At 40.0% G+C, this 26,593-nt stretch overlaps 1 protein-coding gene across 5 annotated transcripts in view; it reads right to left on the reverse strand.

Moving 5' to 3' along the window:
* The window catches only part of rgs3a (regulator of G protein signaling 3a), a 194,823-nt gene that overhangs the window by 47,299 nt on the left and 120,931 nt on the right, over positions 1–26,593 (reverse strand). Inside the window, exon 1 of one of the 5 annotated variants that reach the window (XM_049604585.1) lies at positions 19,324–19,646. The exons of 3 other annotated variants lie outside the window; for them this stretch is intronic. In XM_049604585.1, the coding sequence (XP_049460542.1) occupies positions 19,324–19,338 (15 nt within the window). In that variant the 5' untranslated portion in view covers positions 19,339–19,646. Of the gene's footprint in view, positions 1–15,104; positions 15,240–19,323; positions 19,647–26,593 lie in introns of those variants that run through there. One more of the 5 variants, XM_049604587.1, reaches the window with a different exon arrangement.

Consider the following 26,593-nt stretch of genomic DNA (forward strand, 5'->3'; position numbering starts at 1 on the left):
CCCAAATTCCTCCCAATGGCTGTGCCATTGGTGTGTGAGTGCGAGTGAATAGTTACAGAGTAGCAGGTGGCACCTTGTATGGTGGCCTCTGCCACCAGTGTGTGAATCTGTGTGTGAATGGGTGAATGTGACATGTAGTGTAAAAGCACCTTGAGTGGTCCGAAGACTAGAAAAGCGCTCTACAAGTGCAGTCCATTTATAACTTACAAATAGTTAAAGAGTATAGTGACATGATTATCCAGTGTGGATGAAAAAAATGTTTTTCTTATTTTGAATCAAAGACAGACTTAAAGAGAACGTGTGAGTTCAAGGTGTTAATCAACTGTGTGTTGATATACATATAGATGTCATAGTATAAACTTGTTAATTTTGGTACCAGCATATTTTTAAAAAAGGAGCTCAGAAACCTATGAGCATGTTCTTATCAACAGCTGTAGCTATTCAACATGCTTTGGCTGTGTTTCAGTAAACATGGCTTAAAGGAGAATATGAAGAAACCACAAGACACAAACTTTCAACAGAGACTACACTGGTTCAGCGTAGTCTCTGTTGTAGTTACAACATAAATGGGTTGAGGTGGGTTGAAAATCAACCTCAGCTACAGTTTTACCACAGGAAGTTGCTTGTGGGCCAAAACATAAAAAACCCAGAAACTCCCTGTGTGAAAATTTGTTTTAACCATTGACTATCAATTTAATAACATGCACTTTTGAATGTTAGTCATAAAGCACACAGAGATTGAAAATATAAGCTCTGTTGCTGTTGTGTGGTGGCATGGTATTTGCTTAAATTGGACCTATTATGCTTTCCTTATTTTCTGTCATATGTATAATATTATAATGTCAGGTGCTCTCATTAAACGTGGCCGTAGTTCCAAATAATGAGGTAAACATATGGAAAAATAATCCCTGTGAGCAAAAACCTCAGGCTTCAGATCAGTCTGAACACTGTTTTTTCGACTTTTGAGACTAGCTGATGTCAGCTCGTGATGGACTTCTTCATATGAATAACTGCTCCAGGCACGCTATTACAAGAGTTTACATTATGTAGCCTACACTGCCACATGCTAATATCGGGGGAACATGCAAACATGTTGTAAATCTTTTGGATTACATTCCTGCTTAAACATGTCCAGTTGTGTTTAGAAGCTCATATTCTTTTATTTTTAACAGAAGAAAATGCCACCGTATTCAGTTACAGTCATTCCTCGGCTGGAGGTACACTGCTACATGTAGCTACATGCTAATGTCAGGGAAACATGCAAACTTGGTTTCTGATGTTGTAAATATCTTCCAGATTTCTGATCATAGTCCTGCTGAAACATGCCTGGTTGTGTTTAGAAGCCAAATATTTTTTTTATTTTTAACAGAAGACAATGCCACTATACTCCATTACAGTCATTCCTTGGCTGAAAGCACGCTGCTACTTTTAGCTACATGCTAATGTCAGGGAAACATGCAATCTTGGTTTCTGATGTTGTAGATTTCTTCCAGATTTCTGATCATAGCCCTGCTGGCGCTTCAAAGCTTTTATTGGTGTTTTTTCACAGTAGAAAGGGTTGCTATTCTCTGTTACAGTCATTCCCAGCTGTAAAGATGGTGCAGACACCATGACCCGCAAATGCTGACCAATCAGAGCAGACTGGACTTTTTCAGAGTGGTGGCTTAAAGAGACAGGAACTAAAATGGAGTGTCTTAGTGTGTCAGTATGAGGAAAATGTGACTTTTGATCATTAAAGCATGTAAACATGTTCTAGTAGAAACCCAAAATGCAAGTATGAACCTGAAAATGAGAATAATAGTAGTAGTTTCAATCAGTCGAGTCTGGTATGTGTAGAAACCAACTCATCTTAATGTAAAAACAACAGACAGACAAAAATCTGCCTTCCTTTTGTTCCCTTCAGCTAACTAAACCCAGTGTGCAGCTTTAAAGGAGATGAGAAGCAAACAAAACCAGCGATAATTAGTTATCGACATGTGTAATTAAGCAGGTCTATAGAGCGATCTAAACATGGATATCTGACATAAATGTGAACTTAAATATAGTCCATTAAAACATTCATGGGTGTATTTGTAAAATCAAAGTCTTTAACTCAGTCTACAAAATCAATTCTACTTTCTTTGAGTCTGCTGCAAATCTTGTGAACGGCCTCATTGTGCTGGTCAAGTTAACCCATGATGACAGGCTGCAGTCACAAGACGCTCTGCTCTAATTGGAGATAATGCTGCCTCCTCTCAGACAGCTCTCATGATACTTCACAAGCTGTTTGTGTGCAGCTCAAATTAGTTTCCCCAGATACTGTTGCCCTGGTTGTACTCATCTCTAAACTTTCGACCTGTATTCATGAACTCTGCAAATAGCTTATAGAACTTTCGGTCAGGATCAACTCCAAAAAAACCCAGAAACTCCTTAAACAAATGTTGCCCATACTGTCTGAAATTGCAGCTCATATAAATATTGTTTAAGAGCGTGTGTGCCAAGAATAGAAATCAGTTCATATTACTTTTGTTTTTTAGGGCCTGGACAAGAAGAATAAGAGATGTATGTGATTATTTGTATATTGAATGGTGTGAACATTGATCTGTATGTATACACAGGCACAATCTGAATACAGTATGTCTGGATAGAGGACGCAGAGGTCTGGAATTAAGGTCGCTGAGTTTCCTGCAACAATGTGACCTCAAATATTTGAAATATAGGCTGTGGGGAACTTCAAGGCTCTGTTCTGAACCAATTTCTTTTTTTTCTGTGTACATATATCACTCACTGAAACTATCTGCAAATCTGACATTTGAATAACTTCTGGCAAACCTTTACATCTGATGTCTTGTACGAGCCTTAGAATGTTGCAAAGTATGAGGGTTAAAATCAACAACAGGTAATTAATAAAAATGAAGGTGATGAAAGAGCATGCAAATTGAAAAACTGCACCGAACAAATGGATGTAAAATAAAAAATAAATTCATTAGTAATTTGATTAATTTAAGGCTGATTTGATTAAAGCTGTTGTGATATTATGAAGACAGAGCAATGCTTCATCATTTTCAACACAAAATGCCATTTATCATTTAAGGCAAGTGGCCTCAAGGATGGGAGTAACAAAAAATAATTTAAAAAAGTGAAAGTGATGAAAATGCTTCTGAATTAATAACGGAAGGGATGAAATTTGTGTGCCTGTTTTAATCAAGTTGGCTTTAAATAAATCACTTGATAATTTATCACTGTTTTTTTTTTAATTATACATCAATTTTACTACATTTTCATCACCTCCATTTTTACCAATTGTTGTTGCTTCCACCCCTTAAAGCAGAGGTGTCCAAACCTTTTTGAATGGGTGCCAGATTCTGGTGCTGCTTCTCACATCATATGAATTATTAAAGAGTAAACAAAAAGACCACATACTATGACACAAATGCAACTGTTTCACCAACTATTCAACTTTCCATCGTTCTTGAAAGCGGTGGCCCTCGCTGACAACTTCACTCTTTTTGCTGCGGCCATGTCTGCTACCTTGCAGGAAATGTCTGCTGTTAGGTAGGGCTACACGATTCTGGAAAAAATGAGAATCACGATTTTTTGGCTTATAATTGAGATCACGATTCTCTCACGATTTTTTTCAACATAAAGATATATTGTGCTTATTGCCTGATACAAAAATAAAAGTAGCAAAACTTATAAATAAATAATAAAAAAAACTTCATTAAATAACAAAGCCTATGATTGTGCCTGATACAAGAGACACAAAGCTCATAAACTCTGGTCAGCAGAGAGGGAACACTCCTGTTTTAGTTTTAGTCTCTTGTCTTCTCTTACAGCTTTTGAACAATTTTAACAATAATATCAATGTTGAACAACATTTTTCTGAGGTAGGTATTCCAGGCCTGGAATTAAGTTAAAATTAAACGTTTCAACACCGTGCATTTGACAGGAGTATTCACCTAACATGGCCTACATATCTTTAATTATATAATTATTTATATGTCTCTATGTATATTTTTACATAAATCCCCAATATTTTATTTGCCTTTAAAAAATCCTCTTCCTTCATTTAATTTGACAATGTTTATCATATTGTATTATATGTATTAATTCTCTACAGGATCTTGTATGTTCTTTAATGTGTGTTCAATTTATTTAAAAAAAACCAAAAACGTTTTGGTGAACCCTGCAGCAAAGGGAACCCTCTTCCTCAGAGAGGATCTTTGCCTCCCAGTTTGTTCCTGGCGGCAGAGAAGAGTGATCCGTCTTTATTCTAAGAGGATCTTTGTCCCATGAGAGCAGGCAGCTGTTCTCCGTGTCCGCAGTGTAAACATCTTTCGCTGGTGATTTGACAGTCACTAGAAGCACATTATGACTCTTTGTAAAAGTTTCTGTGTGGTACCTGTGTTGTACATGAGCTAACGTTAGCGGCTAAGGACTGAGAGGCTGTCTGGTATGTGTGTGTGTGTGTGTGTGTGTGTGTGTGTGTGTGTGTGTGTTTGTCTGAGGAGTGTCAGTATGTTAACTTGCCGTAGCCTTGCTGTTTGTCATGTTAATGTTATCGTCGGCAGCCCTGAATAGCTTGTAAAGCTTTAGCATAGTTAGTTAACACATTTGTTATCGGCCCATGTGTTTACTACTACAGAAAATTAATAAATCTTTGGTTTATCTGCACAACGTCGCCTTTCTGCCGTCTTTTATCACGCTTGCTAAGTTAAATTTACCAGCAGATCTGTATGAGGCACAAACTGAGGCTACAGTGGGTGTTTCCCCCCTGTCTCGCTGCTTTCCAAACTGCCAGCCGGCTGTCGCTCTGCATCACTTGGTATAACGCTGCGTCGTTGGGAGCGCTTGTTTTCATGCAGATGATGTCCCGACTCCCAGCATGGGCGGGGCCGGCAGAATCGCCGTCATTGAAAAATTAGATCGCATATGCATATGAATCGAGATCACGATTTTATTATGATTAATCGTGCAGCCCTACTGTTAGGTAATCATTAGTTTACAGTCTATTTTTGAAAACACATTGGTTCCGCTTGCGTAGTTCCTACTCCGTGCATGTCTAGAAACTGTATGATAGTCATGCCATTGTAAGGTGAATGGTAAAAACCCAATATGTTCTTGCTCAATGAATCAATATTGTGTAGCGGGCAACATATATTTTGAAAGTCGAGTGTTAAGAAGTCGAGATGACAGTTAGCACCTCCAAGTGTGACGGCATAGTTATCTGCCAAAAAAACATTGGATTGCCCTATCGGGGTTGTGAGTTGCTGCCCGAAGCGAAGGAGATATATGGAGTGTAAGGTTGACAGGGTGATTTGTGTAGCACCAGCAGTAATGCAGGCCTTTTGGGACTGCTGTAGAGGAAGCGAAGCCTGAAGGCAAAGCTTTCAATTTACCAGTCAATATACAATCCAATCCAATCCACACCTATGGTCACAAGTGCTTGGTAGTGACCTTAACTGAAATTGGGGTAACGGACAAACATCAGACATCCAGACGGAGCTGGAAGACACACTGCTCCCCGCGTCAAAACGAGCCAGCTGAGTTGGTTTGGGCATATATACATATATGATTATATAGCTCATCTGGTTTGGAACGCCATGGGAATTCCAAGTGGAGCTGAAAGACATTGCTGAGGAGAGGGATGTCAGGACTACCTTGCTTTGCCTGCTGCTACCACAAACCTGCCCTTGAAAAGCGATGTAAAACGGCACCCCCTGATCTATTTTATGTTTCAGGATGTCTCATTATTCTAGATATGGATCTCTCTCTCTCTCCCAGGTAAATCAGACCTTTTGCTTGCACGTTTGTTTGGGTGGTGTTGGTTTAATTTACCATTTTCCCAATGTGAAGCCCTTTGAGACGAGAGCAGTGACTCAGGGCTATAAATACAAACTTGACTTGCCTTGATGTTCATGGATATATACAATTGCCCCAAGGTGATCCAGGCCTCTCATTTTCTATTCTAACTCCCTTTTAACCTCCCTGTGATCCTATCTAAATGGCTCACAGTGGTGTTACAACCAAGACAGCAGGGCTTCTTACTCTTCTGAAGCGCTGGGTGTGTAAGGGGTATTTTTAGAATGAAATGCATTTTCATAAAAGCACCCATGGAGGGAGGTGTAAGTAAAGCCTCTGTCTTTATCCCTTTCAGCCCATCCTTTTCCTGCGCTTTCTGTGTTCATGGTGGTCCAAGTCGAAACGGTAAGAAAAACTGTGACTTTTGATTGTTTTATGAAGCTTGTATAAACATTTTGAAACATCATACACATTTATTGAGCTGTCGATCTATTGTATATGTAAGCATTAGACTTACACTGGCAGTCTCGTTTTTCGCAACTTGCCTGACCCTCATCTCTCTTTGCCTGTCTTACATGCATAAACCTCTGACTGTTGAAGATACAGCTTGAGACACAATGGAGCCACCTGTCCTGTCAGATACACTTGTTCCTCCTCACACTCTCTAGAGTCAGCACACACTCAGAAACACACAAAATCAAGCCTGTCCTTGTGTCCTAGTTTAAAATATGAAAAACACAAGCATATTAACCAACTTTTTCATCTTCAAGGCATTTTCCAATTATGACATTTACTACAATGCATGCACTCTACAGAAGAGAAATGAATAGACACGAGCTAATAGGCAGCGGGCTTGTGTTTATGTGCGTGTTTATGAGCATACAACAAACGTGTGCTCAAATACAGCTAAAAGTCATCAATTATTCAGCACAATACAATCTCTTGCATTGCCTCAATTAAGCAAGGAAACAAAACCAGCACTAAAAGACAGGGAGAGTGGGATGCAGTGTAAGAGAGTGAATAGATGGAGGAGACAAAGTGGATAAGACAAACAGAAGGGAGGAGGGGAGTCGGTGAATGGCAGCGACACAGAAATGAGATGAGTAAGTGAAAGAGGGCAGAGAGAAAGAAACAAAACAGGAGAGGAGATCTTGGAAAATGTCCATCTTGGGTTTTTTTTTGAAAGACAACAGACCACGGACAGCATTACTGGTCTCACAATGACTTAACAAGCAAATAACTGCCTAACACTAACCCTTCCAGGCAACATTTCAAACAGACACAAGCCATTAAAATAAGTTAGCAAGAATAATGAACAAACTGTGCGAGCATGAGTTTCCAAACGTAATCTTGGAAGTGGAATTGTTTCGTGGTCGAGGGTGAAAACAGCAAAAGATTGGATTCAGCTCACTGAGAAGATGTGATTTAATGCCTTGTTGGCCAGCTACCTCCATGTCTTTGATGAACTAAAACTACGCTTCATGATGTTAGAAATGGTGCCAGTTACATATGTTCAAGGTCAGAAGGCAGCCATAATGGCCACTGGCTACATTTTTCTACCACGAGTTAGCGTAAGAATTTCACTTTAGTGCATTTTATATATTTTCTTCAATTCTTTATGTGCAATGTGCAGACAACAGGGGACCTTTGTTGTATGCCGTGTCATTTCTCTTGTTGAGCTCTCTACTATCTCCGTTTAAAAAAGGCAAAAATGCCAGATTTTGCACGGACCTTTAGTCCCAAAAGGTTGAATCCTACTGACTTTAGTGATATCCTGACTTGTACAGTAGCACAGTCGGTAGGTTAACATTTGTGGTTCAGAGATTAACACAAAAAACCCCATAAAAACAGTCAAACAAAAGTAAATTTGGCTCTGAAGCTTCATAATAATAATTTAAAAACTATAGAATACCAGTGCTTCCATGCAGATCTGACTCTTGCTCACAGGCAAACCATCTGCCACAAATAATGCACAGATGCAAAACACATACACGTTTTAGCCTTGGGAGTCTCAATATAGCAACATTTTTAAAGTCCACACGGGCCGTAGAGGGACGCTACCCTTGACCTCATTTCCTGCATTCTGTGACTTGTTCATGTGCAGCTAACTACAGCGACAGAGTTCAGAAACTGCATCCAGAAATTCAGAATACCACACACTGTTTTATTTCATTCAATTACATGTCAGCCAGTACTAAACATCACAGGGATAGAAACTGTATTGCACATGCACTACAGGAGCTAATGGTCTTACTCCAGCTGCCTGGTGTTTTTTACAAAAAGCACACCTCCTCTTTTAACACTATCTATTAGAAGTTAAACCTTCCAGTGATACCTGCTAAATTACTCATTCATGACTCATGGTGTTACTGTGTTGACTGAGGGGGAAAGAAACAGCGAGGAAACTAGGTGAGAGCAGTGGATACCCCAAAAGTCCAATTTCCAAAATATCTCCCAGAATAAATGAAGACTGACAAAAATGACCTTCATTTGGCAAAAAAACAAATCTTGTTCTGAAGGCCTAAATTTATAAAGGTCAAAATCTTCTCATAAAGATACACACACACATACGCTCATGGACAGTCACCCAGGGACAATTATGTGAACTCTGTCCCACAGTTACCATGGCAATGAGAGACCCATCCCAAGGGAGCAGCTGTGCTGTGCATTATCCAAAAGCAAAAGATGCACCTATGAACTCCATCATCATAGCTTCCCCCCCCCCCCCCGGTATCCCTCCCACTTCTCAATTTCAAGGTGCAATCTTTCATCTTTATCTCTTTCCTCCCATCTCCTCCTTTCTTCTGTCTCTATTTAATTTCCTGTGTCCTGGTTGTTTTTTAGTAAGACATTACATTAAGGAGCATTAAAGTCTCCCCCTGCTCCACTGTACTTAGTTTAATATTAATGGTTTAATGTTTCCACCATTACACTTGCCAAATCCACCTGAAATCTCGATAAATCAACCTCGACTCAATTAGCAATGCTATTAAAAAACACAAAACAAAAGGCTGTAGTTTCCCCTCCCTCTTTGCCACTCCCTCTGTCTCCACTCTCTTGCATGGTGGATGTGTGTGACAGCAAGTTAGCTAGCAGGATATGTCAGTGATGCAACTCCACCCAATCAGTCTGCATTACTCTTGTTTACTGCCCTTTATTTGTTTACTTTACTCACTGACTTATCTTATTTATTTGCTTCTAAGGACATGTCAGGTCAGTGAAGTGTAGAGAAGACTTCATAGCTCAGAGAGAAAACATAAAATGGACGTGGTGAGAACAAGAGGAACAAAGTTAATTAAACTGGGCGCTGTCACTCTTATTCTCCCTTTACTTTTTATTGACACTGACAGATGAGAAAAGTATTCTCTACTTGTTTCTGATTAAAAGTACATTTTGTTCTGACCCATTTATTACAACTAGAACATACTTGGCATTACAATGGCAATCTTCCAAAGAAAGTGGTTTAGATTTGTACATTAATCATGCTTTTTTCATCCAGTTTGTAACATAGACTGTATGATGAAGATGGATAACATGACAGCTTCCCAAAAGTGAAGCCAAAACATCTCTATCACCCCCTGATGGCTAGCTGCAGTACAGGTCATAAATTCCTTCCCCTCTCCATGTTAGTAGATGGGACATGGGCCAAACTAAAAACTCAAAGTACACGTTAGATAAATTTTTCCCAAAGGTTTCTGTTACTTCAGGTAGCTCTGAACACCCTGATGTTTGTTCAGTGGTGCTGTTTGTAATTGATTGGATGGTGGTAATTAAATGCCGCAGACTCTGGCTCTAAATGATGTCACCAGTGCAAGACGGCAGCAGCACTGTCCTGAATAATTTGGCTTCATTTCTGTACAGTGAAAGGAAATGGAGACACGCTGTCCAACTTTATGTAAAGTCATTGGTTTGTAATGGCTAATTTACCTTGCATGGAGGCCCTCCTTTGAGCTTACACAAGGATGTGATCCCTCAACTGCTTCCCACCCACAAACCCTGTAAACTGTATTTACTAAGTGCCAGACCCCTCTGTTTTAGATTGTTTTATACATTTTTCCTGCTTACCTAGCTTTTAATTATGTGGTGAAATGAATGGCAGATGTGAGAGTAAAACGTGGATTCCCTCACACTTACAACATCTTTATTTTATGCAAAACTCAGATCCTTTACTAAAGGTATAAGAATCAATACACTACAAAGATACTACATTACAAGTAAAAGCCCTGCTTTCAAATTGATATTTCAGTAAATTTACAGAAGTATTAAACGCAAAATGCAGGAGAAGAGTTGCATTACATTACTGGAAAACGCTTGATACAACCAAGTAGCAATTAAGTACTGTATGTACAATAAAATCTTATACTGCAAAGCTGAAAATAGCTGGAAGATCAAAGCAGTGGAGTGAACTATCCAATATTTGTCTCTGAAAGGTAGTCGAGTAGAAGTATAAAGTAGCAGAAAACCAAATACTTACTTAGTAACTTTGCAACAATGGCATTCACATCGCTCAAATGAATATCTCAGAAAATCAATATCATTAGAAAGAGGGAATAAACAAAACAGATTAAAGAAAGGAGGAAGGATAAAGAAGGTGAAAAGAAATATAATAACAGAAATAAGGTACTAGGTCTTTTCCTGTGTCCTAACATCTCAGGGCACAAAACAAGGCATTCAAAGAAAAATCATCAGTGCCTGTTATTTGGAAGCATGTCTCCGTGCAAAATCATTAATTTTGGAGACAATGAGCCTCCTTGTTGGTGTGATGCTGCTTGATATCTCCCTCAGTAGCAATACCAAACTCGTTTTCTACGGTACTTTGAACCACATTATTGTCCACTTATTCCTTCTCAGTACACACATAGCCTTATTTGTTTATTTGCCGTAAGTAAGATCATTTGCTCCAAACCTACATCACCGGTTGTTTCATCAACTTACGCAATTTCTACATTCCTACAATCACACAACCTGTCTAATCTGGGAGGTGTATATACTGTATGTTGATACGCTTAACATGCAGAATCTGATATGATAATCACCCAGTGTGTGTACAACTGACAGAAAGGCAACCCGCAAGGTTGTGTGTGTATCTATGAGTGCATGTCCACGCCAACTACATATATATTAGACATGTTTTGACATGTCTTTCCAGAACAATATGTGGTCTCAAGATTTAAGAGCCATTATTGCTGTGCGTAATACCAATAACTCATTAAGGGGCCAGGCCATATAGATGATCAATCTCTGAATGGCCTCATTACATGCACCGCAATGCACTGGCCTCTTTTGCCCTCCATTTCACTGAGGGACAAGTGATGAGGCGGTAATAGTCGTTTATCTGTCAGACCCCTCCATTGTGAAAGAAAACAGAAAATGGAAAAGGGAGTGAGGGATTGATGAAAGGGTCTGTAGATCAAAAGAAACACCAGGAGGACAAGATGTCAGGTGGACACTGGGGATATAAAAGTACATCTTTATACCTGAATAATGAAAAATATGGTATCAAAGGACTACAGGTTTAAGGAAGTAATAAAAATGACGTGTGACTGACTGACCCAGACAAGAGGGCTGACTGATCCACTGTGGTTGGATATTACATCTTTCAGCACTTTTGGTCCAGTCCATTCTAAGTTTACCTAAGCCCCGCCCATTTGTGGTGACATTTGGAGAAATTGTGGAGTAGTGCAAGATGTACAAACAAAAAGAAGAAAACTTGAGACGGTGCTCAAAGCTAAAAGAGAAGAGGTTGAAGTCCCTTATGGCTGATGCAGTCAAATGTTTTAAAATAACTAATTGTCCATTTGATGCCATTGCCAGTAAATCCCTACAGCCTAGCGAGCCTGCAAGCATTGGCAGCAGAGAGGAGAGAGACCAGAGACTACGGCCCAGTAAGCACAGCGATACCAGTTCAGCTGTTAGTCAAGGTTTTACAACTGAAGCGGTAAGACAGAAGATAAAAGGAATAAGATAAGCAAGGATTAGGTTTGGCTTTTTAGATATTTCTGATGCCTCTGGGCAGAACATTTGAAAAAGGTTGACATGTTGAACACATTGTTATACATGAATGGTTATGATTATTGACAAGTAAGTGCTTCGCCTTAATAAATTACAGATTCACCATCAATATGGACCATTTTTTTCTTGGAGAAGAATTTAATAAAAGAACAAAGCTAACAAAAATGATAAATGTTGGGAGTGTATTTCTTAAACTGCTGTATTGTCCAACTGGAATTAATATTTAACAAGTGTTATATGGCATTATTAATACATTAATATTGTACATTACACTATTATATCAAAGCAGAACTATGCCCATTTTCTCACTCAAAAATCCAAAAACTAGAGTGCTAAAACTTGATGAGATGACAGGGCGCATCCAGGGGAATCTTCTAAGTGTATGGGTACATTTCCTATATCAGAACTGAGAACACTACAATAGGACAAAGCTCATTTGGGTATAAAAAAGACAAAGAAATCAAACTGTGAGTCCACAAAATCAGTCTATATTGTCTATGGAGCAGCTTGGGACTTTATGCTTGATAATATCATACATGTGAGAATTGCTAATGTATTATATTTTTTTAATGGTATTCTCTTATATTAATATACAAATTTAAGTAATTATTCATCCAGGTTGAAGATAGAGCATCTGCAGTGGACAGATTTGAGCCAGAGCCAGGATGGCTGTCCCACTGTGTCAATATGTGCTCCTTCTAGCCAGCCTCCTCCTAAAAACAACATGTTCTACTTAACATCTATTTTCCCAAAGTTATTATTATAAATATTGTGTGCGTGTGTTATGGGGGGGAAGCAATTTTCATTCCCAGTCCATCCCCGAGTGACTCAGTGAGTTAAACCTCGAAACATGTCGAATGCAATTTATTAGCATGAAGCCTATTCTCGGTAATATTTCAGCTTATACTGGGAGCTTGTGATGCAGCCTTCCTGTAGGTGTCCATATCTGTGTTTAAGTTTTAGTCATGACATCACAGTCTAACTCATTTGAAGAATAACATGGTGCACTGCCACTCCAAAACATTTGGGAGAATGAAGATTCATTCTCTCAGAGAAACCAGGCACAGGCCCTAACAGCGGGAGAGGGGAGGAATGGGACTGGGATGGGTTTTTTTGGGGGGGTGAGTGTGAGTGTCACATCCAAAGATGCAAAGGCATTATTGATAGAAGCTGAGGGTTCAGAGAGAAAATGTCATTGACGTAACTTGCCCCGTGACGCCAGGCAGCTGAAGACAATGTGACCACAGAAAAAGACTGGAAAAGGCCTTTATAGAAAGAGCATAGAGAGATTTGTGAATGTGTGTGTGTGTGTGTGTGTGTGTGTGTGTGTGTGTGTGTGTGTGTGTGAGTAAGAGGATAGTGAGAGAAGATGCATCTATCTTTTGTTTTCTTTGTGTCTTACATTTTGTGTGGGTGCCTGTGTGACAAACACGGGGTTGCGATGTGTGTGTGACATTGTTTTTTTCTCAGGTTAAAACAAATAACAAACGTCTCATTTGTTCAAGCTGTGACTAGCTGCTTAACATCAGCCAATAAATCACATTCAGTCTCGGGTATGTGTGTGTGTGTTTGCATGTGTGCGCAGCAGAGGGATGGGTCATTGACACTGTCTACTATTGATCAAGGATAAGAGAATGATTGAGGAGAGGACAGGAGAGGAGACAGTATTCTTCCTATGCTTCTTCTCTCACTTAAAGCCGGAATAGGCAGTTTTGTGTGTATGTGACTGGGCAAAAATCCCATTGTAACATTTTAGCATATCGTAATTCAAATGGTCTGGGAGAAAACCGGACTTCTGCACCTCCTCTTGGCTCTGTTTTCAGGCTTTAGGAAATTTAGTCCATGGTGGGAGACTTTGGCCAATCACAGGTCTTAACAGAGAGGGTGCAGATGCAGATGTGCATGCATGTCCCTTAGGTGAAAGTCCAGTTTAAAGGTGGAAAATCCTAAAGAAAAGGTTAGATGGACTTGTCAAGAAGAGAGTCTATAAGAGTCTGATGATAAATGCAATACAACACATGTCTATTTCAACAAAGTGTTTCAGAGATGGAGAGGAAAAAGTACCCAATAGTTTAGCATTCTGCTAACTGTAGCCAAAGCCACAATTGTGGCTAATTCAAGTTCATGTTGATGTAGCTAGCTAGAGCCTTGAATCTCAATGTCATCTCAAAGTGTTTTACAGGCCCACAAGTTTGCCAGGACTGGACTGTATCTCTCGTAGAATTGCCGCTGTATAAATAAATGACTATAGTACTCACATGGGTTACTGTATGAAACGTGTGCATACGCCCATGCTCCTAGCATAGTAGGCTTTTTTTTTTTAAATACCTTTTCCAGAAAACTGCCACATTCATTCATTCAAACACACACTACCATTTGCTCAAACGCTGTATTATCAATCATCTCCCTACCAACAGGCACAATCACAAACTACACACTACACGCAGATCTAATTCTCTGTCTCCCTCTCTGCCTCTAAACCCCACAATTCCCCTAATGAGGAAAAGAGAAAAGCAATTTTCCCCAGTGTGCTTCCTGTTGTTGTTTTCCCCTCTGGTCCCTCTGTTTTGCTCTCTCCTCTTGTCTCTATCACATTCAGCATGCCTGTGACATGGTTTAGAGTCTTGTTTTATGGCTATCTGCCTACCGATCCGCTCTCTTAGCCTCCCTGTTTTTCACCCTTCCACTCCCCAGCCATGTGGAAGGTTAAATCCTATCACTGACACGCAGCTAGAGAAGACACTGCTGAAGTAATGCACCAAATGGGGGATGTAAACAATCTGTTGTTCAGAAAATACTGTCCGCAACTCAACTTGTTTACTAAGAGGCAGGTGACGTTACAGGGGCAATTAGATAAAAGACAGCTATTAAAACTGTGAGGAAAAAAAGGAGAAGTGGATTGGATGATAGACAGAATAAAACAGACAGAAAGTAAGAAAATGAAAAGCAAAAACCAAACAGAGGTAGAAATAGTGAGGTTAAATAACTCAAAATAGTGCACAACACTGACACCCAACTCCTCATATGAGCATGTCATAAAGATACCAAGTGATAAATAAGCCTTTATTGCTTTTTCCTATCTTTCCTCCCATCTCTCCGTCTTCTTTCCATCCCCATATGACTAAACCACTCCCTGCCCCCCAGCAGCACAACAATATCAGCTCAAACTAACGACATGAATACTCTTAAAAATCTTCTTTCCCCCAAAGCCAAGGCGAAAAGAAGCATAAAATCAATTTGCATGAAACCTCTTCAAAAACATAAGATGTTTTCCATAAATGAGAAATAAAGTGATGGTATATAAACCCTACCTGGCAAGTGGAAGCAGTTCCAGGTTACAGTCCACTAAAGGCAGACACAGGCACTCCACACATCCCCATTAAAGTGGCCTACTTCCTCTGTCAAACTGTTGTGTGAGTGTTTGTGGCTGGGTAGCTGGGTTGGTGTGTGTGATTCTGTTCGTGTGGGCTAGGCCAACTGAACTGTGCATACACAGTGAGAGAGAAAGAAGGGGGGGGAGAGAGAGAGAGAGAGAGAGAGAGAGAGAGAGAGAGAGAAAGAGAGAGAGAATGCCCAAGAGGCTAAGAAGGTAGACTCCCAAGCTGCACAAACAAGTGAGAAGGAAAGAGGGAGAGGAAAGGAGAGAGAGGGAGGAGATTGCGATAATGAGAAGAGACAAATGAGCACTGAGAGCTCACAGAGAAGCATATGCATGTATGTGCGTGCTGCGTTTGTCCACCAAACATACTAACTGGTCTCCATGATTGCAGATGTGTGTCTGTAAATATTGTCTCACACATGTAGCCATTTGTGCCTGCACAACACCCCACCTCACACACACCCCCGCCCTTTATTTCTTTGTGAAGACATTAAGGCACTACACCAGGTCCCACAGGATGCACAAAGCACACAATGGACACATACTCATTGTAAACACACACAAACCTGTGCGGTTCAAGTTTAAATATACACATATATGTTTCCGACACGCAGAATGTAGCTACGAAGTCACATATGAAGCAGGAACAATGCCACATTGTAAAAACCGCCTATCTTAAAAGGAAATGCTCACAATGTTTAACATTATCTCTATATAATGGTGTTTTATTAGCAGCCATTAACACTGAGAGGTCATCTGTGGGTCATCGCAAACTGTCAGTGTGGACAACATCACTACATCACTATACTACCTGGTTTTGTGGACACATTATTAAATTCAGTTCTTTAGAAATTCCTCATTTCTGGCTCTTACTCATTTGTATTTGGACATTAAAAAGATTTAGCGCATGTCTGTGAGACGAAGTTCCTCACATAGTACACATGAGCAAGACATCGAACTTCATATGTACATTTATAAAGCTTTGAATGTTCCATATTGCTCAATTGCAATTCATCATTAGCTATGGTTCCGTTACTTTTTAATTGTTGTTGTCTAGGTCACTGTATAATCAGTATGTATTATGTGGCTATATATAGACATGTTTGCCTTCTGAAATTGACTGAGTCACAGCCTGCCATAATATCCTTGACTTGGATGTCCTCAATGCACCATTTGTATTCACACAATGCCTCAAAGAGGCAAAGACCTGGATGGACTTCATGAACCCTGCAAGAGAGCTGGAAAATGTTAGCCTGCTTTCATTTAAGCCCGGCTAATGGCAGCTTCTGAGTTCAGCAGCGTGGCTTCTACGGTTGTTCCATACAGGCATTTACATTTCCAGAAGTTACTGAGAGGAAACCAACCAATAAGACAACCAAAGCTCTCAAAGCAGCATTGTTTAATGGTGCTTTTAAATAAGCAGCTGGACAATAACTTTGGCTAAGTACAGAAATAATTTAGATGAGGAAATTCAATAAAAGAAGAAGTAAACAGGACCAGGAAGTGTTCAACGCCAACTCTGACTATTAAAGTGTTTTTAAAACTCAAGACACATTTTGGCTGCACTCTTCCAAAGGATGTCCAGTCCTAAAGTGCCTTGTTAATGCAGGAGAGGTGCAGAAGTAGGTCCTCAGTCACTATCAATCAATATAAACACTATGTCTGCACTCAAAGTTCTAAAATAAAACAACAAATAAAGTACAAGCCAAAAAAGGCTATTTCAAAGGTGACTGGCAAATTTTAAAATCCATAAATCAGTGGAAATGTAAAAAAATTTAAAAATTACTTTGTGCCAACTTCAGGTTTTAAATAATGTCACCTGATGCTTAGCGGTTGTGTTGTGTTTTGTTTACAGTGCTCTGTTGTGTGCTGGTTTTACGTGCAATACATGAGTGGCTGATGTGCAATGTGGGATATTTTTTAATATCATATGAAAAATTCATATCCTGATATTCACGATATTTAGACTTGTTGACATACTGACATCATACTGTTACCCACTGCAACAACAAACATGGCTGAAAGCAAAATAATTAGCGACTCTGCGGTGGTTTCAAAAAGAGGAGCAGCTTCAGTAGTGTGGAATAAACTGTGGCGTCATTAGGCTTAGGCATCCTGAATGTTTTATGAACAGCCCCGGACTCAGGCTCTTTTAGCGAGTTACCGCAAGTTGACCTCACTGCAGAGGGAACTCATTCAGCGGATCCTCCCCATTCTCTCTCGCCATGCGCCCGCGGGAGTTGGTGTCATCAACTGATCAAACCTTCGACACTGGCGGCTCGACAAACCATTGATGATTAGAGGAGAAATGGCAGAGCATTACGGTCCAGGTGGTCAAAAAAAACGACTCAATCATTAAGGATTTTGATAAAAAGGGAAAGAAATGGCCTGTTGATTTATATATATGGATCCCAGGGTATTTTTTTTTGTATTTGGGAGCTGTTTAAATGTGTAATTAGTGATTGATTTTATTTTGTATATTGTATACAGAATCTGAATCTCACTCTGAGTTACTGTTGTTGTTTACAAACTAAAGAAATGAAAGATAATTTTTGTTTAGTTTTTACTGACTATTTGAAGGAAAACTGTTGTAAGAGTATACTAAACTAAACTATATCACTTATTCTGTTGTATATATATTTACTAATTTGTCATATCCTCAAGAATATCGTTATTACAAAAATACCTCATCATATTGTCCATCCCTTGTTTAATTTCTTCTGGACTGTAAGGCAGGAATATTTGTGCAGCTCCTGTCCAAGACTAATTTCCTTACGAGAACAATAAAGTACATTGCATCTTATCATATGGTATCATATCATAACGTATCTAATCATATCGCATCGTATCTTATCGTTAAAAAAAAAAAGAGAGAAAAAAAGGACACAAAAAAGGTTTTACACTTGTCTGAGGTGTAAAAGTTGGTATGTCTATAAAATCAATAATAAATCATGACATGATGTACTTGACACATGGAAGAGGCAGATAAAATCATCAGATCTGCGTGGAGCACAACACATGAAACCGAAATGCCATAGTTCCATCATGTTTGTGATCGCCTGACTGTGCAATCTTAATATCTGCAGAACAGTGTTTTCTTTTGCAGATTTCTTGGAAATTTGATTAAAATTTGCACTTCATCTAAATGGAAACCTGTCTAGTTCACCTTGTTAGATAAGCAAATGTACCTGCTGCACCTAAGTGGTTAATTGAACCACATGGTACTCTCTCTGTCTGTCTCTCTCTGTCTTTCTGTTCTCTAACCTTTCTCTCACTCGGTTATCTCAAGAGCCTGTCAATGCTACTCAGGAGAGACGTTTTTTATCTCCTCAGTGTGACAAGGAACATTTGACAATGAAAGGCATGACACACACACACACACACACACACACACACACACACACACACACACACACACACACACCTGCTGTCTTTGTACACGGTTGTTTGGGTCAACAACTGTCCATCACTGATAATACTCTTAAAGAGGTAAATGTCCGACACAAAACAAGATGGTGTCATAAACAGCAAGTAACAGTTCAATACTGCGAGGGGGAAAAAACATTAACAGCTGTAGTTGCATCTTCAATAATATAATTTTATGTATAAATACACAGAAAAAATAAGGCACCCAGAGATCGCCAAGTGTTAAAATTCCCTGGAAATACATGAGCCTCAGTTCAGTTAAGAATGAATCACACTGGATAAATTTGCCAGATTTCTCCCAAATTCCTGTCTCAATCCTGCACAAAATTGAAATGACCAGTGCTTGAATTGGTATTTCAGCAAAGAGTGAGAAAATATCAATGCTTATCAGAGCAAAGCAAACAGACAAAAAAAAACTTCCAGGCAATGTCAAAAGAAACAATTGCAGCGCAGTATGAAATATCTGGTTATATAAATGCGAGTAATGTAAAAATAGTTGTGACTTCACCAAGGACAGCATTCGCAGAGCAGCTGTGAGGAAGCATGCAAATAGTGCTACTAACACACACCCAAAACACAGTCAAATTCACACATTTTTACTAATAAGCAGGCACACACACAAACACAGTAACAGTGATCTCAACTCTAAAGAAGCCACCAAAGGTCTCCAGAGAGAGCTCACAGTTTGACCTTCATACCAGCACAAAGAGATAACAATACATTACCTTAGACACAGGCATCTGGACGCGTAGTGTGCTTGCTTGTATGAGTGGGTTAATATTGGTGTGTGTCCCAGAGTATGGCAAAGAATGGCACAGTTCATCCACACACTGACAGAGCACGTGTGCAGCACAAATAGAGACAGGCTGTTAATCCAGTGTGACCATATGTGATCTTTTTTTTTTTTTTTTTTTTTGCCCCCCCGTGTCCGTTTTTCGGGATGTGTCAGTGCTTCTTTTCTCCTATCTTCTTGTTCTGTTTCTTGTCTGTGTTGTTGCTGCAGTCCCAGCTTCTCCCCCAGCTCGATAATAACGCGCGTGGCAATGTGTGCGCAGAAGAGAGGGGGGGAGAGAGAAAGAGAGAGGGGGGGTAAGAAGGGATTTGGTGAAGGAGGGGAAATGAAGACAGATGGAATCGGGGAGAGACAGAGGTGTGAGAGTGAAAAGGGGGATTGGAAAAATGTGATGTATTAAAAACGTAACTCGTAAATGCAACTAACTCTCTGGAGAGCAAAGCAGTCGGTCTCTCCCTCTATCTCTCTCTTTCTCTGTCTTTCTTTCTCTCTCTTCCTCTACATGCTATTTTTAGAAATTGCTCCGTCGCAAATCAAAGCACTGAATCAAACCCTATCAAAGAGCAGGATGTTAAGGGCCATGTCTTTCACACCTAATAAGACACACACACACACGCACACACTGTAACAATGACCATGTGTCTGCATCAGACCTGGGGGGAGCCATGTAAGCTATTCATCAGGCCTTATCTAATCATATCATGTGCTAATAAATAATGGGCCTTTAAACTGGCTATTTTAAACCTTGTCGATTACACTGCGCAGACTGCTGTCTCCCTCGCTCGCTCGCTCTGGCTAAAGGTATTCTTGAGGAAACATTTCCAGGTGATGCATAAAGTAATGATTGACAGTTATAAAGTAGAATATCAACTTAAGCCGAGCTGGATTTCAGTGTTTGCCAGTTTCACCTCCTTCAGTGCCTAGTTTCTTCCCCTGTTAATTGATGACAGAATGTTTTAAGGTTCTCAAGACTGTCATCAAACACTTGTACTAATCAAATGTGCAGAGCCCTGTTATTTGCAAATTAAATTATTATCCCAGCTCCATTGCATGCTCAGTGAAGCACACGTCATTTTTTGGAGTAAAAATGCACATAATTAAATTCGACAGTGAATGGATTTCATGCTCGGCTGTACCTTCTTAGGACTGACTCCGTGAGGCTCTTATCTCCACCGGCTCCTGTGCTGATTCATAATTGCCATTATATAACGCAGTTATGAATAGTTAAAGGTGAGCTAAAATAAAGCCAAACACCACTCCATCAAAGGGAAATCATTAATGTTTAAAGAGAGACGAGGGAATTAATCCTATACTACGGGCCGCAATGAATAACATCCCTGAGCTATGTGTGTGTGTGTGTGTGTGTGTGTGTGTGCAACTGACAGAGAGACAGGAAGAGATAGAGGGAAACAAAGATGGTGGTAAAGATAGACAGAAGGTGGAGGACTGCATGTTTGCACTTTATGGCTACGATGAAATTAGAAAAGGTAAAGATAAACAGATGATTCTGGAAAACCAACCCAATCACCAAAATAAATGTTGGCATTGTATGATTCTGACAGATATATAACACCTGAACATTATACTAACATTATAATGTATCGGATGTTTTCAAACTTAATGTTTCTTTACTTTTCAACAGCGCTGTGTTTAATGTCTGATTATGTTTAGGTACAAAAAAAAAAAAAAACAACACTTGATTATGGTTAAGAAAAGATCACGTGTTAGCTTAAAACACTTGGTTTTAGAGCCACAATCGCTGCTGCAAATGCTGTGATCTGGCATCAGCCATCTTGCCTAGCTGTCACGTCATCCACCATCTCCACTACCTTCCTATGACAGAGTCAACATGTAATCAGAGATGTCCAGCCTCTTTAGAAACAATGATATGATATGTATGAAATGTACAAATGTAACATACAGTACAGGCCAAAACTATGAATGAACACATGTGGAGTTATGTACTTAACAAAAAAAGGTGAAATAACTGAAAACATGTTTTATATTCTAGTTTCTTCAAAATAGCCACCCTTTGCTCTGATTACTGCTTTGCACACTCTTGGCATTCTCTCGATGAGCTTCAAGAGGTAGTCACCTGAAATGGTTTTCCAACAGTCTTGAAGGAGTTCCCAGAGGTGTTTAGCACTTGTTGGCCCCTTTGCCTTCACTCTGCGGTCCAGCTCACCCCAAACCATCTCGATTGGGTTCAGGTCCGGTGACTGTGGAGGCCAGGTCATCTGCCGCAGCACTCCATCACTCTCCTTCTTGGTCAAATAGCCCTTACACAGCCTGGAGGTGTGTTTGGGGTCATTGTCCTGTTGAAAAATAAATGATCGTCCCAACTAAACGCAAAACCGGATGGGATGGCATGTCGCTGCAGGATGCTGTGGTAGCCATGCTGGTTCAGTGTGCCTTCAATTTTGAATAAATCCCCAACAGTGTCACCAGCAAAACACCCCCACACCATCACACCTCCTCCTCCGTGCTTCACAGTGGGAACCAGGCATGTGGAATCCATCCGTTCACCTTTTCTGCGTCTCACAAAGACACGGCGGTTGGAACCAAAGATCTCAAATTTGGACTCATCAGACCAAAGCACAGATTTCCACTGGTCTAATGTCCATTCCTTGTGTTTCTTGGCCCAAACAAATCTCTTCTGCTTGTTGCCTCTCCTTAGCAGTGGTTTCCTAGCAGCTATTTGACCATGAAGGCCTGATTCGCGCAGTCTCCTCTTAACAGTTGTTCTAGAGATGGGTCTGCTGCTAGAACTCTGTGTGGCATTCATCTGGTCTCTGATCTGAGCTGCTGTTAACTTGCGATTTCTGAGGCTGGTGACTCGGATGAACGTATCCTCAGAAGCAGAGGTGACTCTTGGTCTTCCTTTCCTGGCTCGGTCCTCATGTGCGCCAGTTTCGTTGTAGCGCTTGATGGTTTTTGCGACTCCACTTGGGGACACATTTAAAGTTTTTGCAATTTTCCGGACTGACTGACCTTCATTTCTTAAAGTAATGATGGCCACTCATTTTTCTTTAGTTAGCTGATTGGTTCTTGCCATAATATGAATTTTAACAGTTGTCCAATAGGGCTGTCGGCTGTGTATTAACCTGACTTCTGCACAACACAACTGATGGTCCCAACCCCATTGATAAAGCAAGAAATTCCACTAATTAACCCTGATAAGGCACACCTGTGAAGTGGAAACCATTTCAGGTGACTACCTCTTGAAGCTCATGGAGAGAATGCCAAGAGTGTGCAAAGCAGTAATCAGAGCAAAGGGTGGCTATTTTGAAGAAACTAGAATATAAAACATGTTTTCAGTTATTTCACCTTTTTTTGTTAAGTACATAACTCCACATGTGTTCATTCATAGTTTTGATGCCTTCAGTGAGAATCTACAATGTAAATAGTCATGAAAATAAAGAAAACGCATTGAATGAGAAGGTGTGTCCAAACTTTTGGCCTGTACTGTATCTGTGGTTTGCAGGAAGAGACAATGTCAACATTCTTCTGGCGACTTGGCTGGGTTAACATAAGATGAGAAGTTTTTTGTCTTCTGGTCATATTTTCAAATTCCAAACTTTAGCCTTCACAGTAATGCACTGCAGAACTGGAAAAAAGTGCACCAAAAAACAACTACTCTCAAATTACTATTATATTTAAAAAGTCTTTTGTCCCCTTGTTAATTAAAGCCCTAGATGGTAAGCTAACTGTAGCTTATGTATATGTGTAGGTATGTATGTGCATGTCAATATATGTGTGTGTGTGTGTGTGTGTGTGTGTGTGTGTGTGTGTGTGTATTATTTTATTTTTTTCAACACAGCTATACAGCTATGTAATTTTTATGATGACTGTAAAACAGATGTGTTGTGCAATGGGCAGCGTGCAATTTGTTGGCTGATGGCAGTCTGCACATGTACGGTACTGTGGGTACTGAATGTGTGGGATTGTGAATAGTGACAGCCCTGTGTATGGACTGTATATATGTTGGAGCTGTATGTATAAACTTTTTTGTATCTTTTAATGACAGGTAGTGCATGCATCCAAGACAGATTTCCTTTGTAACAATAAAGTCTATCTTATTTTATCTTATATGCATTCACATAGGAAAGGCCTATTCAAATGGTGGCAGCAAGTCCATTCCAGTTTGAGCATTCCTGTGAACTTGGCGTAATTACTTAAAGAAGGTCTGTTTTTGTTTCTGTTTTTGTTTATGATGAGGCTATTTTTGCAATATAGCAAAATAAAAGTTTTCAGAATGTGTTGGCCTATTGTGTCATGTGTACATACAAATTGAGAACAATAGCCCAGGGAGATGTCTGGCCCCTAGGCCCTTAGCTTTCTGAAAATGTGACCCCCTGAACAATATCGCTGAATAGAGTAGTATTATCTGAAGGACACCAGAGCTTCTCATTATTTTCCAAGGAGTCTGCTAAATAGGCCTTGTTTCTGCAATCGCAGAAAAGTTTGAGATGGTGCTGTCACTGTATCCTATGTCACTCACACAGACAAAATAACTAAAAGGTACTGTAGCAGTCAGTGGACAGCTGTCCTGGATATCCTTCTCTAACAACAACATGGCAACACTAAGACAAGAGGTGAAATGGAGAACTTTTTGATAGTCAGCACTTTACTACAAATGTTAAACATTTTCTCTGGAAAAGTAAGACTTTAACTTGCAGAGTGAGCTATTCTGATAGCGTGGATAGAAAACCAAACAAAAGAAATGGTCTGCATTTAAGCTTCTTGAAAGACGATCTCTCCAACCAGCACACTACTGATTGTTTCATATAAAGCTCTTTGAATTGCCCTGTTGACAAGAAACCAAGTCATAACTTCACTATTAACATGACTGTACAAGATATATTTCAGCTTGGTTCCTCATATCTGCTCCATTTGAGCCACATCTAAATGTGGATGTCACACTTCGAAACACAACACATCCCAAAAATAGCATGCAGAGTGCCGTTTGCACGTTACGTGTGCACATGTGTGTGGAGAGAAGAGATGAGCAAAGACAAGACAAATGGATTTCATCCGTGTCTAATTAGAGACAATCAGGGGGGAAAGTGTGTCTCTGTTGCAGAGAAGCAAAGAGAGCGAGAGGAATGTTCATCACGTGAACATGTGCCAGTACAGATGTTCCATATTTGACTCTATATGTGGATACTTTGCATGCTTCGTCTTGTTTCCGGACTGTATGTACAAACTGAGTGATGATCATGCAACAAAGGTGCAAAAAGAGGTTCCTTATTACAAATATGGACAACATAAATATTGTATCATACAATTTGTTATTGCAGGCGGCACGGTGATGTGGTGGTTAACACTCTCGTCTCACAGCAAGAGGGTTGCGGGTTCGATCCCAGGTGCGGGAGCCCTTCTGTGCGGAGTCTGCATGTTCTCCCCGTGTCAGCGTGGGTTCTCTCCGGGCACTCCGGCTTCCTCCCACAGTCCAAAGACATGCAGATTGGGGATTAGGTTAATTGATAACTCTAAATTGTCCGTAGATGTGAATGTGAGCGTGAATGGTTGTTTGTCTCTATGTGTCAGCCCTGTGATAGTCTGGCGACCTGTCCAGGGTGTACCCTGCCTCTCGCCCGATGCCAGCTGGGATAGGCTCCAGCCCCCCCGCGACCCTCAAGAGGATGAAGCGGTTAAAAGATGAATGAATGAATGAATTTGTTATTCCCTGCGAACAATGGGATGACAGGTGTATAGTCTCACCACTCACCCCTATCCTCTTCGGACATCTCTTCTCCTAGCATTCTCCTGTGTCGCTCACTGCATCCTATTGTAACCCAGTGAAGCTGTCTTTCTTGTCAGCGCTCTAAGCTTAAAAATCAGCGACTGCACTTGTCACTACCTCAACATACTGTCCATCACCAGACTACCACTTGTAATATGCTTCCTCTACAATCCTGCCAAAACATATCAAACCCTAATCACACTCTAATCCAGCTCAAATTCAATCTACAGTATGCTTTCCATATCAGACCCTTCTTGTCCAACATCAAACTCCTTGTCATCTTTCATTCACTCTGTATCCTCTGTTTCCTGTGTAGATCTGTAGCTTGTACTATCTTGCAAAACAGATGTCCAATTTGGAGCAATAAACATTAACCTGAATAGCTGAATTGCTGTGTCTGAAATCAGATACTTCTGTACTTATGTCTGCTATTTTGAGTGCATAAGTGTGTTTAAACTGAGAAGAATGGCAAAATGCAGTGTACTGTAGGTACCTGGATGGTGCTCCCATAAAGTGGGATTTATCCTCCTGTGTCGAATCGATGACATAGGCTCTAAGTTGACGCAGAGCCTATGCTGTAACAAAGCTTTTATTTACAGATACGAAACAATAAATTGTGAAGACATTAAAGCCTCCACAAAAGAGCATTTTAAGTCTTGTGTGTGATTTGGCTTAATATGGGTTGAGGAAATCTCCGCTAGTCACTAGGCTAATGAATACAATGTAAAATGCCATAGGCTTGTGCTAATAACGTTAGCATGTTGTAAGACAGTTCTTTTGTTGGTCAACCTTGTGAGTTGTAATGAAGCTGAATTTTGTAACATTACATTTGTGAAATGCTGCTGTTGTCCCCGGCTTCATATGAGAAGAGGAAATGTGCGCTAACTGCTAACCTAATTAATACAATGTAAAATGCCATAGGCTCATGCAAATTGCATTAGCATGTTTTATTTGTGGGGAAAATGTGTCCAGTTAAAGTGTTTTGTCTGTGAATGCTGCAAGTTTTAATGAAGCTGATTTGTGTATCTGTGTTTGAAAGAGTCTCTATTAAGCCATATTTAACGTGTGTTTTGGGTGTGTTTCAAATCAACTCAACTTTACAGCACTTCATAGAAACCCGACTGTCGACTAGTGGTTTGGGGGTGTAGCTGCAGAGTGACACAGACACACCACCGCAAAAGTATAAATTCCCACAATGGCCACATGTGTATGCTACAGCTAGGCTAACGTCAGACACTTCTCTCCCTCAGCCAGGTTAGCTACATAGCAGAAAGAACAGGACCACAAACACATTTAAAATGACCATGGTGAACACTGAAGCATTTTATAAATGTAAAGTTAAGTTATTCATGGTTATTTTTCACTACCACTACACTGTTGTCGGATAGGATTATTAGTTCTATAAAGATTCCGTAGTACGAACAATAACAAACGCTAATGTTAGCTATCTTGCCAG

The sequence above is a fragment of the Epinephelus fuscoguttatus genome, linkage group LG18 (assembly GCF_011397635.1).
Source record: "Epinephelus fuscoguttatus linkage group LG18, E.fuscoguttatus.final_Chr_v1".
Taxonomy (NCBI): Eukaryota; Metazoa; Chordata; class Actinopteri; order Perciformes; family Serranidae; genus Epinephelus; species Epinephelus fuscoguttatus.